Source organism: Podarcis pityusensis, assembly GCF_964106645.2.
Source record: "Podarcis pityusensis genome assembly, chromosome: 3".
Taxonomy (NCBI): domain Eukaryota; kingdom Metazoa; phylum Chordata; class Lepidosauria; order Squamata; family Lacertidae; genus Podarcis; species Podarcis pityusensis.
The window spans coordinates 28,484,981-28,502,919 of NC_138026.1; the positions used below are offsets into that span (position 1 = coordinate 28,484,981).

The 17,939-nt window shown below is 41.6% G+C and overlaps 2 protein-coding genes across 4 annotated transcripts in view; one reads left to right on the forward strand and one right to left on the reverse strand.

The window, feature by feature from the left end:
• The window catches only part of IAH1 (isoamyl acetate hydrolyzing esterase 1 (putative)), a 25,919-nt gene continuing 7,980 nt past the window's right edge, over positions 1–17,939 (forward strand). Inside the window, exons 1-7 of one of the 2 annotated variants that reach the window (XR_013984103.1) lie at positions 1–404; positions 4,213–4,265; positions 4,749–4,897; positions 6,398–6,559; positions 7,687–7,808; positions 8,090–8,313; positions 10,607–10,704. Coding sequence is in view for 1 of the 2 variants with exons in the window: in XM_080999319.1 (XP_080855445.1) it covers positions 168–404; positions 4,213–4,265; positions 4,749–4,897; positions 6,398–6,559; positions 7,687–7,808; positions 8,090–8,275 (909 nt within the window). In the remaining variant the exon portion in view is untranslated. Of the gene's footprint in view, positions 405–4,212; positions 4,266–4,748; positions 4,898–6,397; positions 6,560–7,686; positions 7,809–8,089; positions 8,314–10,606; positions 11,106–17,939 lie in introns of those variants that run through there. The other variant, XM_080999319.1, reaches the window with a different exon arrangement.
• ADAM17 (ADAM metallopeptidase domain 17) overlaps positions 10,693–17,939 on the reverse strand; it is a 25,899-nt gene continuing 18,652 nt past the window's right edge. For both annotated transcript variants that reach the window (XM_080999051.1, XM_080999050.1), the window contains exons 15-19: positions 17,068–17,198; positions 15,611–15,689; positions 13,529–13,617; positions 13,224–13,280; positions 10,693–12,515 (exon numbers count right to left, since the gene is read on the reverse strand). In XM_080999051.1, coding sequence (XP_080855177.1) covers positions 12,162–12,515; positions 13,224–13,280; positions 13,529–13,617; positions 15,611–15,689; positions 17,068–17,198 — 710 coding nt within the window. In that variant the 3' untranslated portion in view covers positions 10,693–12,161. The remainder of the gene's footprint in view (positions 12,516–13,223; positions 13,281–13,528; positions 13,618–15,610; positions 15,690–17,067; positions 17,199–17,939) is intronic.

Sequence of the window (17,939 nt, forward strand, 5' to 3'; positions counted from 1 at the left end):
TTGAACCGTTCGTGTGCTGCTGCTGCTGCTGCTGCAGGTGTGGGGCTCCCCAGGTGCGTCGGGTTGGCCTTCAGGATTTTTACGCCTCCTTCGCTATAACCCGGCCAGGAGAGACGGAGGGAGAGGCCTGAGGGTCTCTCCACGCGCGCGCCCCACTTCCCCTTGGAATGCCGGCGGGCAAAGCCGCAGCCTCGCCCAAAGCCCCTCTGTTGGCGGCGGCGGCGGCTCCTCCTCAGCTCAGCGGAGCGGAAGGCAAGCGCTGCAAAGAGCGGCCTCAAAAGCGGCCCGCCTCTCCGCCGCCCACACGACCGACTCCCATGGCCCTCTCTGAGGCCCAGGCCTGCGGGAGGCGGCTTCTGTGGTCCCCACCGAGGGTCATCCTCTTCGGAGACTCCATCACTGAGGTAATTCTCCCGAGGGGTGGCTTCTCCTCCTCCTCGCCGCCAGCGGTTGGGAAGGCGGGTCACGACGGCGAAGGCCGGCCCAGGGGCCTTCGTCTGCTCTTTCTCAAAGCGTCGCCCCTGACGCCTCGCCGTAGGGCCTTGTCCTACCCCACTTCTGATTTCCCCGCCGACAACAACGGCTCCAGTTCCCACCCGCCGCCCGTTTACGAGCCCCTGAGAAGCAGAATTGCAAGAGCGGGCAGGGAAGCTGACTTGGTTTTTGTCTTGCTGCAGACACAGGAGTGGGGTCTGGGTGGGGAAATCAGCATTGTTGTTGTTATAGTAATTTTGAGGTCTCAAATATAGAATAAGTATTCATAAATGCACACATATCTAAATATATATGAACCATGTGTCTGAAGTAGTATGGGAGAGCAATCCTAAAGGCATGTTGACACTCCCAATGAACTCAAATACTCCTCTGCAGTAAAGGAAGGCAAATGTAACCTGAGGCTAAGGACACACAGGCCCTTGTTCCTCGGTGGAGTGTGGGGTGGCCTCGCAGCCTTTGCTCTCCTGATGCTGATACTGTCAGCCGGCAGAGCTGCATAGAATCCTAGCTCTGTAGTCTTGGAAGAGACCCCCAAGGGTCATCTAGCCCAACCCTCTGCAGGAATCACAGGTTTTGACCTTTAAAGCCTTTTGTGGCTTAGGGCCCTCATATTTATGGGACTGCCACTCCTGGTCTGCCCCGCAGAGGACCTTAAGTTCCATGAATAACCATAGTTTAGAGGTCCCGGGCCTTAAGGAAGTCAGACTATCCTCCACCAGGGCCAGGGCCTTCTCAGTGATGGCTCCGACCTGGTGGAATGCTCTGTCCCAGGAGACTAGGGCCCTTCAGGATTTAACTTCCTTCCGCAGGGCCTGTAAGACACAGCTATTCTGCCTAGCCTTTAATTTGAATTCAGCCTGATCTTTTATTTCTCTTCTCTTCCCTCCCCCTTCCATTTTATGAAGATTACCTGCTCTGAGACCCCACAGCTAATTCTCCCCTGGCCTCCTCACTGGCCCAAGTAGGACCAATTCAGCCATCTAGCCCTGGTGATTATCTAATGCTTATTGGATGGATTTCCCCCAGATTGATTTCTGAACTTTGAATTTTATTGTTATTCATGTTTTTATACTGTATTTTATGCTGCTTCTATGTTGTATTACAATTAAGTGTTTTCAATTTGTTGTTAGCCACCCTGAGCCCGGTTTTCTGAACTGGGAAGGGCGGGGTATAAATAAAATTTTTTATTATTATTGTTATTATTATTATTATTACTAAATGGGGAAAACCTTCCTATTGTCTTTTGGCTTGCAAATCCTGTCTTAAGGGCGTATTTATGTATGAATAAAGGGACGCGGGTGGCGCTGTGGTTTAAAGCACTGAGCCTAGGGCTTGCCGATCAGAAGGTCGGCAGTTCGAATCCCCGCGATGGGCTCCCGTTGCTCGGTCCCTGCTCCTGCCAACCTAGCAGTTTGAAAGCACATCAAAGTGCAAGTAGATAAATAGGTACCACTCTGGCGGGAAGGTAAACGGCGTTTCCGTGCGCTGCTCTGGTTTCGCCAGAAGCGGCTTAGTCATGCTGGCCACATGACCCGGAAAAACTGTCTGTGGACAAACACCGGCTCCCTCGGCCAATAAAGCGAGATGAGCATTGCAACCCCAGAGCCGTTCGCGACTGGACTTAACTGTCAGGGGTCCTTTACCTTTTTAAAGTAAGCCTGTGACCTGGACTCGGGAACTAAAGTATTGACCATCACAAAAGAATGGCCAGACTGCCCAGGTATTGCCATCAGTGACCACTCTCAGGTATCCTGGCAGGTATGATTTCTGCTGTAGACCGCTTCCTTCTGTGATGTATGTATGATGTTTTAGGGGGTGGTTTTGGGCTACAGGGTAGGCAGTTTCAAAAGTCTATATAAGGGCTTGTGCGTTATTGTTCAGGGTTCTCCTCCCTCCTGTGTGTGGTGAGTGGTGACCCTGTTGCAACAGTTCCTTTAATAAAGGATCAGGCTTACTTTCCTGCGGATAGGGAACCCACTTAAGGACTCTATACGAGCTCCGGAATACCCCATAAGGGAAAGGGAGCAGATTTTTTTTCTTAAAACATCATTATCATCATCATCTCAGCATCGTTGTTGTTAGTTGCTCGTCCTGCAAAAAGGTTGCCCAGCAACTTAACAGGCTTTAAAATCACAAGTATGCATTTGTGCACAAAATTTGGCAAGAACGCATGCAGCGTGTTAACACATGCAATAGCAGCTGCAGAAGTTTCAGCAGCTGCAGTTAACACCAAGCAATGTTACTGGTCTTCATCCAATAAAACATGGCGGGGGGGGGGGATGTACATTTTTACCTGGTGCCCCAAAGTGCCATTGAAGGCCAAGCTGAGTGTGAGAGGCTGGGAGCCACATCTGAAATGGTTTAGGAAGCGGAGTTTAAAAGACAGACACAGTGAAGCCTGCTGCTTGTACATTCCGGTTTAAGAATGATTCAGTTTACAAACTCCGCAAAACTGGAAATAGTATCCCGGTTTGAGAACTGTACCTCTGTCTAAGAACAGAATCTGAACAGTGGAAGGGCACCGGCAGTGGGAGGCCTCATTAGGGAAAGCACACCTCGGTTTAAGAACAGTTTCGGTTTAAGAATGGACTTCTGGAATGGATTAAGTTCGTAAGCCGAGGTACCACTGTATGTTGATTCAGCCTTGGTGGACTGGGGCATCTGTTTTCGAAATGCTGGTTTAATACAATGGCAACTGCCTAGGGCTGGCTCAAGGTTCAGGCCTCTTCTCTTGCCACTGCAGTGCAGGTAAAGATAAGTGGGGCGTCCTCTAAACTCTCCAAGCAGTGGCACCGTGCAAAAGCAACCGTGGTGTTGTTAATAACAGGGGGGTTGCTGTTGCCAGACCCCCTGCCCTTCATCTGTCTTTACTCTCATAATTTACAAAATCTGCATACGAACACAAATATTTTTCTGAATGTTCCTCCATGGAAAGGAAAGCAATAATTTTTTGCATTCATCCTATAGTTCATTCATTCATTCATTCATTATTTACTTATTTGCATCCTAAATCCCCCCTCTCTCGCCTCACCCCCACCCCCCACTGAGCTGTTTGCAGAAATTGGTGTTAAAAGGGTCCCTACCATCAGGCTTACAATTTAAAATTGTGCAACACACGAGGAAAAAAGGAATAGGAGGGTGGAGGAAAGGTAGCTCTGTAGGGTGAAGCCTGGGCTTAAGCTTTTTGAAGCACTGAAACATGCAAAGCTGCACACTTGGGAAGGTTCAAGAAAAGTTTTGCTGCTTGGGTCTGTTGATTGCATTAATTGGCCTTTCTTTCTTTAATGTATGTATCTATTTAGTGCCTTGGGAGCAATGCTAGAGCAGCAAGTTACCAGGTAAGAAGTGGTACTGCGTCCTAGCAGATAGCCTAAGCTAATGTACCATATTTTTCCGTGTATAAGACGCCCCATGTATAAGACGCCCCCAATTTTGGGGACTCCAAATTAAGAAAATACCCCTCAGCACTACCTGTGTATAAGATGAGCCCCAATTTTAAACCTAATTTTTTGGTAAAAAAAACAACCTAGTCTTATACACGGAAAAATATGGTATATTGTTTAACAGCAAGCCCGACTTGTCTGTGGAGTGATGATAGAGCAGCAGTACCACAGAGACCAGAATGCTAGGGAGAGCAGGCAGGAATGCATTATTTGGTCCAGTGAGGTGCGACTTAAATTAATTTTGTTAAATACTCATTACTTTCCTCTCGTTTAGTTTTCCTTCCAAGAAAATGGATGGGGAGCTTCACTTGCTCACCGCTTGGCTAGGTAAGACATAGTTAATGTTGTGTTTCAGCTGGGTTTAAAAATGAAATATCTCAGGTGTTTAGGAAGATAATCTGAAAATAATTATTCTTTTGAGAGCCTTCATTTGTTTGATGCGTAACATCAAAAACCCCTGATAATTTTTTTCTTTTACTTCTTAATTCTGAAGTTTATTGGAAACAGTTACTGAAAATGTAAAGCCTCAGTTTTTAAGAAGCAATTGCTTAATACTAAAAGGAAGATAAAGCAAACAAAACCTGCAATCACATAAATCAGGAAATGTGAGAGAATACTGCCTGTAGATGCACAAGTGCACACTCATGCTGTGAAAATAGGGCATTCTGTTTTAACATTGTGAAATGTAGTTTACTGTGAGGAGTGGAGGAAAAGAAAGTAGATACTTGTGCAGGCGGCTGACTAGTCTTCCACATTCAGAGCATGGTATTATTACAGGATGACATTTCTTTCCAAATATACTCCTTTTAGAAAATGTGATGTTCTGAATCGCGGACTCTCTGGCTATAACACAAGGTGGGCAAAAATTGCTCTTCCAAGATTGATCAGCAAAGATTCTGATGCTAAGAACACTGTTGCTGTAACTGTCTTCTTTGGAGCCAATGATGGTGCTTTAAAAGGTGCAGTATAGCTTTACTCTCCCCATCCCACTCTTCTTCCCCAGAATGGTTCATCAGGTTGCAGTAGACATGTAATTGCAGATATTTGAGAGTTAGCATTTCAAACACTTTATTTTTAAACGTATTTTTTTAAGGTTTATGTGCTACCTTTCAATAAAAATATGTTTTCTGAGCAGCATAGAAATAAAACAAAATACTAAGTAAAGCAGCAATGAATTTTGCATTTCTTTGTGTCTCTGGCCAAACATGCGGCAAATTCCAGGCCTTGTAACACTGGTAGCTTCCTATGCACTTAGCTCGGTGCTTGAGTGGTAAACTAGAGGACTGGAAAGTGGGACTAAGCAGACACCTTTAATTATGGTTTAAAAGTGCAACCCATGCCATGTGAGCACTTCACAGCTCGCAGTTACTGCTGGCAGGAGTGTGGGCAATGTTGGGTTATCAGCGGCTGCTAGCCATGGTGGCTATGCTCTACCCTCAGTGTCCATTATACTCAGGTCCTGCTTGCTGGCTTCCCTGTCATAGCCATCTGGTTGGCCACTGTAAGAACAGAATGCTGAACTAGACAAGCTCTTGTCCTGATCTAACAGGGCTCTTATGCTTTGATGACAAGAAGGGAATTGAGCACAAGATAAAACCACGGACATTTGTGGACTGTAGGTGTTGGATATCTACTGAGTGCACCCCTGTCCCACTTCTGCAGGCACTGTTGATTCTAGGATTGCTTGTACCAAGGTGACAGGGAGAGCTGGGTAAAACAATGAGAGGCACTCATGACTGCAGATCTCCCTCAACATTCTGCCTGTGTAGGAAGAGAACAGGGCTGTGTTGTCTCTGCACGTAGATTGTGCCTATTCAGTTCATCTCCCTCTAACTAATAGTGTAATATTTATACGCAAAAGTAGAATTACATTTGCTTAAAATGACAGTTTATTGTATTTCTTGTCTTGTCTCAATAACTCATAGCTCAATATTTATTTATTCAAATTGTCTCTATTCCACTCCATAGCAAAATAATAATATTTTTTTTTTAAGAAGTTGCCAGAGTGACTTAAATATATCTACACAAAAATACAGTCCTTGCCCTCAGGCTTACAATCTTAAAAAAGACACAACATAAAAGGAAAATGGGTTAAGAGGGAGAAGATAAGCACCCTCAGGTTATAACTTCTTAGTCACAGATTGGCCAGGAGGAGCCCAAAGTTGTTGGTTTCAGCTACACCAATGGAGTGACCCCACTTCCCTTCCCTTTCTCTATTGAAACCCGATGTAATGGCTGCTGGCAGGAAATAGTTGTTGGAGGAAGGAGCCTGGCTTCTCTGCAGAGCTGGTGTGGGTCCTGCATCCCTTCTTCCCCTTCCTCTTCTGCAGCTTGATGTAATGTAAACATATAGTTGGCTTATCAATGGGCATGGATGCACACATGGCCCATTAGAGCAATGCAGGTGGGAAGGTAATGTGAACCATCTTACCTAAATGTAAACTATCTTCCCTGAACAGATGTGAACCCTAAACAGCATGTGCCACTGGATGAGTATGCTGACAATTTGAAAAGTATGATACAATACCTCAAGTCTGTAGACATTACAGAGGATAAAGTAATTTTGGTGACGCCACCACCCCTGCATGAAGCAGCTTGGGGAAAAGAGTGCATTGCCAAAGGTAAGAGAGTTTTTATCTCCTCTCATTTTGGATGAAGAAAAGAAAATAGTGTACCTAAGCTCTGACCACTCTAGTGGTCAACCTATTACATGTTCTATAGGAAGTAACTGTCTTAAGTGACAACTGGTGGCCATTGCTGTGTGATCATAGAACTGCTATGCTATGATTTAAATGCTGTAGAAGCAAAGCAAAATGTCTTGATTAGCTGATGCTTCTGTACAGCAAGAAAATAGACTTAACACATTTTTAGTATTGTGGCAAATGTAGTTTTGGGAAGTGCTGTAAGTTAATTTTCACTAGCCTGCTCACATGGTCTCTGCCAACTTTGTTCCATCATCCACACCTCACTAAATTGAAGTGTGTGTGCATCCAACGTCTTCAAAATAAGAATGAAAACATGCAGCATTGTGGATGTAGATCCGATTATTTTAAAAAAACAAAAACCACCATCCAGCAGTAGGTATGTGAACAAAAATATTTTGCTGTGTACTGAGTTTCCAGGGGTGGAAAACTAAAAATCCTTGGGGCCTCGCTGCCCAGCCCACCATGTCCCTTCCTTGCCCTCTCCCAAGACGGTTTTAGGCTTGCAAAAAGCATCTTGTGGAGCCACTGGAGACTTTTTTTCAAGCAGCTGGAGTGTGTTTTCCAAAGGGAAATGCAGGCAGGGAGGGCTTGAGAACAGCCTGGTTTTGGTGCCCATAGCTAAGGGTAAACTGCTGAAGGTCCTTTCCACACTCGAGTTTATTTCTACTCCAACTTTCTAATTATACATGGGGTGTTCAAGATACATTCGAAGCATAATATATAACATCAAGTCATTACACAGCAGAAATCACAATAAACTAAATTAAAATTCCAGAAGATGTATAAAAGCAAACATAGGTCAGACCAAAATGGGAGCAAAATTGCCCACATGAAAAGCTCAGATATTACTTCAGCAACCTGACTTACCCTAGCAAGTGTTCATATTGACATGCAATTAGGCTTATGGATCCTTGAAGCCATATTCAAATTATATTTGGATGTGGACTTAGCACAATTATGATTTATCAAAGCAAGAAGCAAAAATCTAAAGCCCTCCTTTTGTTGACCTTTCCCCCTCCCTGCCAACCCCCAATTCTCAACAGGTGAAAAATTAAACCGCCTCAACTCTACCACAGGAGAATATGCCAAGGCATGTGTTAAAGTAGCCAGTGATTGTGGCACTTCCATCATTGATCTGTGGACACTTATGCAAAAAAATAACCAGGTATGACCCGTTTTATTTATTTATTGGATTTGTTGGTTGCTTTGTGTTGGGCAAGACAACCCAACCAATCTCTAGACATTTTAATAGTGAGTTTTTAGAATGTCATTAGAAACAATGTGTCAATTTGGGACACTCATTAAACAGAAGCAAATGTTGATTCAAAGGACCCATGCCGTGGTTCTGTAGAACAGTAGTAGCTTGCTTAAATGTGTTTGGCTTTCATTTCCTTCTAAAAAGTCACCAGACTAGTTTGTTGTATCTTTTGAAAACATCCGTTTTAGGACTTTGGCTGCTACCTCTCCGATGGACTTCATTTATCAGCAGAAGGAAACAATTTTCTAGCAAACCAGCTTTGGTCACTCCTGGAACAAAGAACATCAGCACTCCCTGTAATGCTTCCCTACTGGCGTGATGTAGATCATCTCAACCCTGAAGCTAGCCTTCAGGGGAATCTTCATGATTTATAAAAGATATAAAACAGTGGCTGCTGGAGAGAAAACAGCAGGTATCTTTTCAAATGCAAAATAAATTTTCCTATATTTTTAGATTGTCTGAATCATTTCAATTTTTCCTCATTAAACAGTGGCATTAAGCTGTAGCAGTGCCTCAAGCAATACTTAAGGCATATTTAAACAATCCAGTAATTGCAGTGACCAACTGAACTTGAAGCGGAGTAATTCCATAGTAACTGTATCATAAGCTGCTTAACACAGTATTTTGTGTTTTAGCTAATATTATTTGAACTCCTATTAACATTGAGCTACTTGTGTTTACTGTCTCAATCGTTCCTACAAAAATAACGCCACAAGTAGTTTATATGCGCTTTTTATTGTGACCAGCTTTTTACCCAGACTTTTGGCAGCAGAGCCACTCCCATATTCAGTCCCAAGGTTCACACCAGCCAGGACATGAGGCAACTAGAAGCCTGGAGCTGGCATAGCAATTGGAACTGATGTCTCTTAAGTCATAGCAGTGGAACCAGCTCTGGATCGTAGGTCATCTCAGCTTCTTCCCAGCAGGAAGTTCACTGACTTTAGTGGGTAGGATGGGGAGAGCAACACTAGCATCACTCCACAGCTGGAGGCTGGTGGAACTGTACCTATGCCCATAGCAGGTGAGCGGGTTGAATGTCAAGTTCAGGAGTCGGCAAGGCGTACCTGGCATGGGCCGGATCACTCCTGCGGAGATTCAGTGCAATGCCAGAAATCATGTTCGTGACGCTGGAAATTGCTTCTGCGCATGCCCAGATGCTGAAAACCGTGCCTGCGCAGAAGTGATTTTCGGCGTCTGCGCAGAAGCAATTTCCGGAGCCACGGAAGAGAGTCCCCCGCTGTGCCTGTTTAGCGCAGCACGGGGGCACTCGCTCACCGAACAGGTGGCTCAGTTTGGGGGTGGCTCATGGGCTGGTTAAACAGTCTTCGTGGGCTGCTTCCAGCCCATGGGTCTTAGGTTGCCAGCCCCTGGTCAAGTTGATCACTAGAACTGAATTGTAAGTTGTAATTACCGTAATTTCAGATTACTATCTCCAGGCAGCACATAAACTTAAGAACTTGCCTCCCAGGTTTACTTAAGGTTACTAGTTTTCAACAAATTCATTTCTTACATTCTTTAGATAAAGGGAAGTTTATATTTTGTCATATTTCAATAAAAATTCAATTGTAAAACAAAATAAGTTTTGAGTTTGTCTGGAACACTCATGCCACACTGTGTTCTTTCATGTTTTTGTCCTATTCAAATATTGAAACTCAACTGCCTTTGGCTATTCAAAAAACGTTTGAGATATTTTACGCAGCATGTAAGATTAGTGACTATTTCTAGTTATAAAATACAGGTATCAGTTTATTTAAGGCAAGCGACCATTTCCCAGAAAGCCACATAGTTGCTTAAAGCCTGGATTGCTGCCTTCAGCTCTTCCCTTTGTGCTCTTTGGTTGCATACTGTTGGATATCATTGCCCTATCTACATTCTTTATGTATTTTCTGACTGCAAGCGGCTATTTTATTCAGAGAAATGAGATCAAGGCATGGTAGTAGTTACAGACTTCTGTTTTCAGTGGTGTTGCTCTTTTGCTAGACAAATAAAGGAAGTGAGATACAGCATAAGAGAGGGTTGAAAGGTGTTGCTGTAATTAAATGTAACTAGAGAGGCTCTCTGAGCTGACAGCCTCCTAGTGGCTGTGTTCAGACATCATGCTAAACCATAGTTTAGCATGTTTTCCTGACAAGGGTCTCCACTTGCTGCTTTAGTTCAGCCATGAGGAGTTCAGAAGCTTTTCTTTCTATTTTTGCTTAAGCACAACTTACATTGTCCAAACTAACAAAACTGTGGTTACTGTTGACATAAGTAGTAGAGAAAAAATTTAATTCTGAACTCCTTGCAGCTATATTGGAGAATATGGGTCGGGGCAAGGGGAGAGCATAAGAGCTCAGTGTTTGCTCTGACTTGTTCCTATCATGCTTTATGATTTAATGTGACTGCAAAATTGGGCCAGTGTCTAATTAAAAGTCTAATATACAAACCAACGTTAATCCCACTTCATAAAAACTTTGGCAATAGCCATCACTTAAATCTTGGAGCTGAAATAATTTAGTGGGATATCATTGGAAAATGGCAGATAACATTAAGTTCTGGCAGTGCCATAATCCTATTTCAGTGGCTTATCTTTAGCATACAAAATGCTGGTGTTAACCCAACTACTAAAATGAAATGCTTCATCCTAATCAATTTCAGAATGCAATAAAAAGGGAAGAACAGTACCTGAACTCAATTATAACTAATCAATTCTTTGTTTATTACAGGCAATCATGGTAATATGCCTTTGATTAAATCACACCTCTACAGAAGGTGCATTTACTACAAAGAGAAGTCAGCTTGCACACAGCGCTTTTAAGGAGAGGTATAAAAATCACTTTATTACATTGTATTAGGAGTTCACTTCTCACACAAAATTTTACTGCTAAGTAAGAAATCTAAAATCAGACTATAGATACAAATACCAAAAGGGCACAAGTTCAAGTATTAGTGTAACAAGTATCCATGAAAAAGACACATTTGTCACAGGTTTGGTTGATCAGATATGAAAAAATACAAGTCTTTCATAACTGAAGATTTTTTTAAATATACTTTGTTGGCTTTTGATGCAGCTATTAAATGTGTACATTTTACACAAATTAATGTAGGACATGATTATGTTGCAAAATAGTTATTTAAGCAGTAACACCACTTTTTTCTGTCCATGCATTTCTATAGTCACAGGCCCCAGTATTGAAATCAGTCTCCTCCTGCCAATTTATATGGGGGAAAAACTTTGCAGGGTCTCAACACCACCCCCAACTATAAGAAAAGGTAGGGAGTGACCACATGAATTCAGCAACCGACATGAAGGTGTTATTGCTTACAGATCTCAGGAGGTGTCCAAACCATCCATATAAGAGAGGCTGCTTGGGGAAGGGGACAGGAACTCTGTTTGGACCTCACCCCCTCAAACAAGCAAAAAACTGTATTCATTACACATCTATATGCTTTCATGACATCTCCTTTCTAGATTTGTATCACACGAAAGCCACGATCAGCAGCACTATTTTTAATCAAATTTTGGCAGGCAGCAATTTGCTAGAATAAAATTATCTCCCCACACAGCTGAAGGAGTAAAGTTTCAATGCACATTTTTACCCACTTGGTTTTGTAGAAAAAGGCCATCATCCATGACATTGTCATATGCCCTTAAAGCCCTGCTGAAATAAATGAAACTTTTAACATGGCTTAGGTCTCTACTAGCTTCTGGTCAAAAATTGCATAATTAAAAGTCCTGTTTCAAATGACCATGAACACATTTATCAGATTTGCTGTGTTACCTTAACCCCTCCCCCATAACACTTCATAAGTCTTTCTTAATTTAAAATGTTCACCTCATTTTTCCATTTTAAAATAAAAATACTGCTGAATGCTGTAATACAAGAAGGTAAATCACTACATATTGGGGCTTCTGTATTCTAAAAACTTTGCAGTGCTGTTCAACTACAAAAAGGCACTTTATAAAAATACTAAGAAACAATTGGTATTAGGCAGATTATGCCTCTATGCCACAGGCTGAAGGAAATGTTCAAATCAAGACTACAAGAAAAAAATTCAAAAAGTTTCAGTACACTTGAGTCTGTGTGTACATAGCACTCACACTGAAACTAAAGAAGATCATACACATGGCCAGCATCTGCAGTAGGTCACTTCCTTGTTTCTGTTTTTCAATACAATATATACACATACAAGATATTTCTATAATGAAATGGCTTTAGTTCATCAAATTGAACATGATTTTTGCACATCAGAGCCAACAGCTCCAAAGGCAGCTAGAGACTAGCATTCCGTTTCTTTGCTGTCCACTCTGTGTTGGCGTTGCAGTTTGAAGGACGATGCTTTCTCACTCCTTGTGACAGGATGATCTGTAAGATCCTCAAACGACTTGGCAGTTGTGCTGTTGTTTGGGAAAGGAACCTTATCAAAGCAATCATCCTCCTCCATGTGAGAGTCTGTACTAGGATCCTCTTGAATGGTGTCCATTCTTTGATGGTCCAGTTTCGGAACCACCGCTGCCACAGAGACTGGTGCAATAGGCTGCAGGGGCTGGAGCCGGCTAGTCGATGGCACTGCAGGAGGCGGCTTGATAATTCGAACAGAGGCCGAATCCATGCTGCTCAACATCTCAACATTCTGCAAGGACACAAACAAGCAGCACAGTTACGGAACAATACTGGTGGCCGAAAACACAGTGCCAGACCTCTTCAATCTCTGGGCAAGCTGTCCACAAATGCTCTGTAGGGCTACCAGGCAGTACTAAGATTCAACACAGATGGCAGAAGACTGACTAGCACTACCAATCCCAGAATTCTGGCAGATACAAATCCTGGCATCAATAGTGGCAGAGGAGCAAGTCACTTTAATAATTTTGATTTACTATGAACTCTAGGATCTTGAAGTAACTTTAGTTTAATTTCTTCAATATCTTTTTAACATGTTGGAGGAGTATGGGGGATAGATCTTTTGGTGCTTGGAACTTTCCAACTATCAATAACGGTAGCCGATTCAAATAAAGCAGAATCCAAATAATGAGAGTAGACAAGTGTAAATGCCCTGGGAACAGGAATTCCTAGTACTACAAAATTAGAGCATTCAGCTGAACAGAAAGCAAGTTCATGACTTAAAAACGAAAAGATGTATAAACCACAATTCTACAAAACTTCCAGCGTGGTTTACCAAAAGTGTATCAACTTCTGGAAGATACATTTATTCCATGGAAATTTGTTCATCCTAAACATCATGAATAGTTCTCAGTACTGAGAAGTCGCTGCAAGCCTCAGTCACATCTGTTTTGTAACAAATAGGATACTGAAAACATTATTCAGCAAAAAGCAAACTTACACTGGGGCCAAACAGAGATTTGGTGTTCTCTTCATACTGCCTATCCAGCTTCTTGTCCTATTAAAAAGAGGAAAATGTAACAAGTCAGCTATGGAAGACACCCACCCACCCCTGTCCACTCCAATTAACTTCAGGGTAGAACATTCCCTAAATGTTTAACTACCCACTATCATGAGTAAAGCTCAAGTATATTCACCTGCACATTGTGTTTAATAAATGAAGCAAAATATAAACACCTGTCTTTAATTTAAGTGTGGGCAGAAATTAAAGAGATCTGTTTCATGAGGTTTGTAATTGAAACTTACCACACAGTGTACAAGAATGCTTAGAGGAATCCAAAATATTAAGGAGAATACAAGCACAGATCCTACTATGTTGTCTGCTAAAAATTTTCCTGTAAAAACAAAAGATACACCCAATTTCAGAGGCAGACAAAATATATTTGCGTCCAGTGTTAAGAATTCTACAAATATTTTTCAAGTGGTAGCTAGTCCATCTGCTGTCACAGGATCATATAATTTGTTCAGTAGATACAATTCTGAATGACTTGTTTTTAAATCAGAGTAGACCCACTGAAATGGACTAAAGTTGATCAGAATGAATTTAAAAACCCAAGAAAATGTTCATGAGTACAACTGATTATGACTTAGTTGGATATAATGCTTTATCTTCAAAATGTTTAAATGTTACTATATTTCCCAATGTTGTGGAATTGCAAGTGAGCGCTCTCTTAGTTCTCCAAGACTTCTGTGGGTGTTGTTGTTTTTAATTAAACTATTTCAATTCTGCCCTACAACAGTTGATCTTTTTTACTGCCATTTTACCTTATTACCTGCCAACTTTCAAATAGTAGGATTGTAACTCTGGAAATCTACTTTACCTGTGCTGAGGGGGAAACAAGTTATACACAAGCAAGTTAACTGGCCTTAAAAATGTTTTTACATAACTTTAGTGAAAGAGATTCTACAATGTGTTTCCTTGCTGTGACTTAAACCAGCTGACAGTTTCATTCTCAGAGACTACTCTGAATTCTTTTCCTCTTCTTAACTAAACATGCAGAAATCAATTAAGTGTGACCAAATTGTCTTCACCATATCAGTATTAGATCTAACATTCTAAGTATTTTAATCTGTACAATGCCATAGCATGCTGCTGGCACGAAATAAACATTAAATAAATAACTCAGCTGAGCCAGTTGATGAGCTTTATCTCCACAAATGTAAAATATACTTTAACTTGCTAGTAATCAATTTCATTGGGTGATGCTGGGTTCCTCATACTATGGGAGGGAGTTCTTTCATTGACACTTTATTCCGTGCTTTTATAAGCTGGAGATTTGTTTTCAATCTGAGCATTATAAAAGCATGGAATAAAGTGTCCCTCCCCTAGTACCAGGACCCAGTATCACCCAATGAAATTGATTACTAGCAAGTTCAAGATGGGGAGGGGGGAGTTCTTGATTCCCTCTATGCTAATAGTGAACCCAGTCTCCAAGCTGCTTCTTTATGTAGCCACTGAGATGATATCAGAAGACTTGGAGGAGCCCCAAGGTTTTCAGAAATAAAAGAATACAGAAATAAACAGAAGGGAATCACCCCTCAAACACAGTCCAATGGAATGGAATGGAGTGTTTGGGTGTAAAGCACAGCTGGCTATAAGAGTGGAGTATTCCACACTGCAGTGTTGTTTGTTACACTGAACAAGTGCATGCATGTACACATCAATTCAGTCATTTGTGGTCACAAGATGTGGTAGGGGTGGCTACCATTGGCTTAGGTAGCTTTTATTTTTTTTTAAAGACAATTTCAGGCCCATCAACAACTGTTTGCCAAGATAGGCAGATTTGAACTCTTGTGTCCAAATTTCCCGTGGAAGGATTCTCTCTCTCTCTGTGACAGCCATCTCCTTCATGCTCTGCTAGCAAACTCTCACCAAACAGATCCCAGCCTGACCCAAGCAAGGCAATGCTTGATTTCTTCTCTCAACATATACGTGCTTAGAAAATAAACCTTAAAGCAAAATAGGCTACAGTTCAACTACAATATGCAAAAATGACCTGTGTTCGTGTTGTGTTATCAAGGTCACTTAAGTATTCAGCAGTATGCTTTGTACTGCCATACACGTTGTATTGCACCCACTGTCATTAGATTTGATCACGAGGCCAGAAGCATCTTCTCAGCTTGGCAACGTATGATCTTGAAGTACAGTCTTGCACTTTCCTGCTACCACTTACAAAACAACATTAAGTACCACTACCCGTGGTGACATAAAAATCGGTAACCGAAACACCTGCTTTCAATGCTCACATTCTGAAATCAAAAGATAAAGGCACTGAATGCAGAACAGCAAGGTTAAGAACAGGTTTATGGATTTCAAGGGAAGCTTACCTAGCGTATTGATGCTTAGCTGCTCAATGAAAACCCAAAGCCGCTCGATCACATCCTGCACACGCTTCTCACATTTACCCTGCAAGACATGATGTTTCTTAGAAAGCCATTTTATGCAATGTAAATTTCAGTCATTCCATCTTGAAGGAATGAGTTATGGTTTAAGGGTATGTAAAGATCGGGAGGAAGCCCCTTTATGTGCTTGGGTGTCAATTATCACCTAATATTTAGGCTCAAGCCACAGCATGAATTGGTAGGAACTTACAGAGTCAATTTGTTTTGACAATGCTATTGTAACACTGAAGAAGCTTCTCGAAGGAAAATATGCGATGTGAATTAAGACTGCAGCTGGACATGAGCAGAAATACAGAGCTTTCTTTAAAAGGGGCTTTTCTTCCCCTGATGAAATGACTATGAGCTCAATACAAGTGTGACCAAGAGCACCAGCCATGCGTCACATTGCGAGGAAAGGGCAAAGAATATTGTGTGGGTGGAACACTTCGGCTGCAATCTGAAGGCCTACTTTAGGCATAACCAAAAGTAATTTTGTTTTGTTTGAACAGTAGATCATAATGCATAAAAAACAGTGGTTTTTCAAATTTAAATTGAATTTTACCAATGTATTTGCCTCTGCCAGATATACTGAGTTAAGAGAAAGATTTTCTAAGCAAACAAGGAACCAATTTGATTTCCCAAATATGAATATTTATAGTCTACCAACCAAGCATAGGTGTTGAAAAGCAAGTATTGCATTCTACTCAATATCTATCAGTATTTGAGTATTTCTTTTTTGTGAGGATGGAGTTTACATGGTGGGCAGGGGGAAGAAAAGATGAATAGCCCAGTGCGCAGCTTCTTATATTCCAATACTTAATCTATCAAACTGCCATGGGTACTGGTCACAAGAGACCCTATATGAGAATATTTTAAATACATTTCCCTCCATAACTTAAAAAAAGAAAAGAAAATGCAAAATGTACACAGTGCAACAGAGATGCAAAACCTGGTAATAAAAATGACACAGTAAATCATGTTCTATTTAGCTGTAAAACTAACACTGTTTCGTGAGCAGATTCACACCGTTGTTTAGGAAATTAAGTAGTTTCAATGGGTGTTAACTGGACACTTTGCTCTAGGTGGCCAGTTTAAATAAACACAAACTGCTTAAAAATCTGCCTAAAGTCCCATATGGTATATGAAACTACTTGAGTGGTTCTATGGATATTGATAAAGAGAAAGGGAGGAAAGGTAGATGGATAGTGGGGAGAACCAGAAAATAGGCAAATGATGCCAAAACCACAGCAACAGTGTTAAGCTGACTATTTTGGTTTTGCTCTGGGACCAATTTTAGGACATGATGCGACATGAACAAAATTTCACAGTGATCTATTTTCTGATTTTGCACCAATATGCTTTGAGGAGGTGAAAAATATTATCCTAACCCTGTATACACTCACATTCATGTCACAGAATCCTACAGTGCATGGCTTTCCTTTCCTCAAATACAGGAAATTCCGGTTGTCATCAACAGTTGGGCTGCATCTCCCATCCTTGTCTCGACAGCAGACCTTGCAAGAGTTATCCGTTTCTGAAATTAAACATGCAACTTCATAGTTAGCTTTTGGGATATTTATGCATTACTCCTTTACGAAAAAGTAATTTCCCTTTGCTGATCATACAGCTTTTCAATTCATTAGTCTACTCTTGAAGACCACACTATTCTAGGAACAAGCTCCTGATGGTACTCAAACACAGATAACTTAAAATTTATAAGAACCGGCACCCTCCACTCTGGTAAGAAGAAAAAAGGAACTTCATCAAACCCAGAGTGAAATGGAGATATCCAAGGATTAGTCCCTCTGCAACATATATTTAAAGCTTCCTTACCAATCAGTCCCAAGTAACAAGAACAACACCAAATAAAACATTTTATTTCAACTATTCCAAAGAGTGGCACTGGAAAGTACTAGCTCTGCCACATAAACAAGGTCAAGAAGTAAATGAGTAGACAGGGAACTGGGGAAGGGCATAGAACACATGCCTTGAATGCAAAAGGCCAAATATTCTATCTGGTGTCTCCAGGTACAACTGGAAAAAATTGCTGCCTGAAACCTGAGAGCTTCTACCAATAATACTGAGCTAGATTGACCAATGGTCTGACTTGATATAAGACAGCTTCGTTGCACTGGCAGGGAAACATTTACCATTACCATCTGACCAAAGCTCTAGAACAGTGTTTCCCAAACGTGGGTCTCCAGCTGTTTTTGGACTACAATTCCCATAATCTGACCACTGGTCCTGCTAGCTAAGGATGATGAGAGTTGAACAA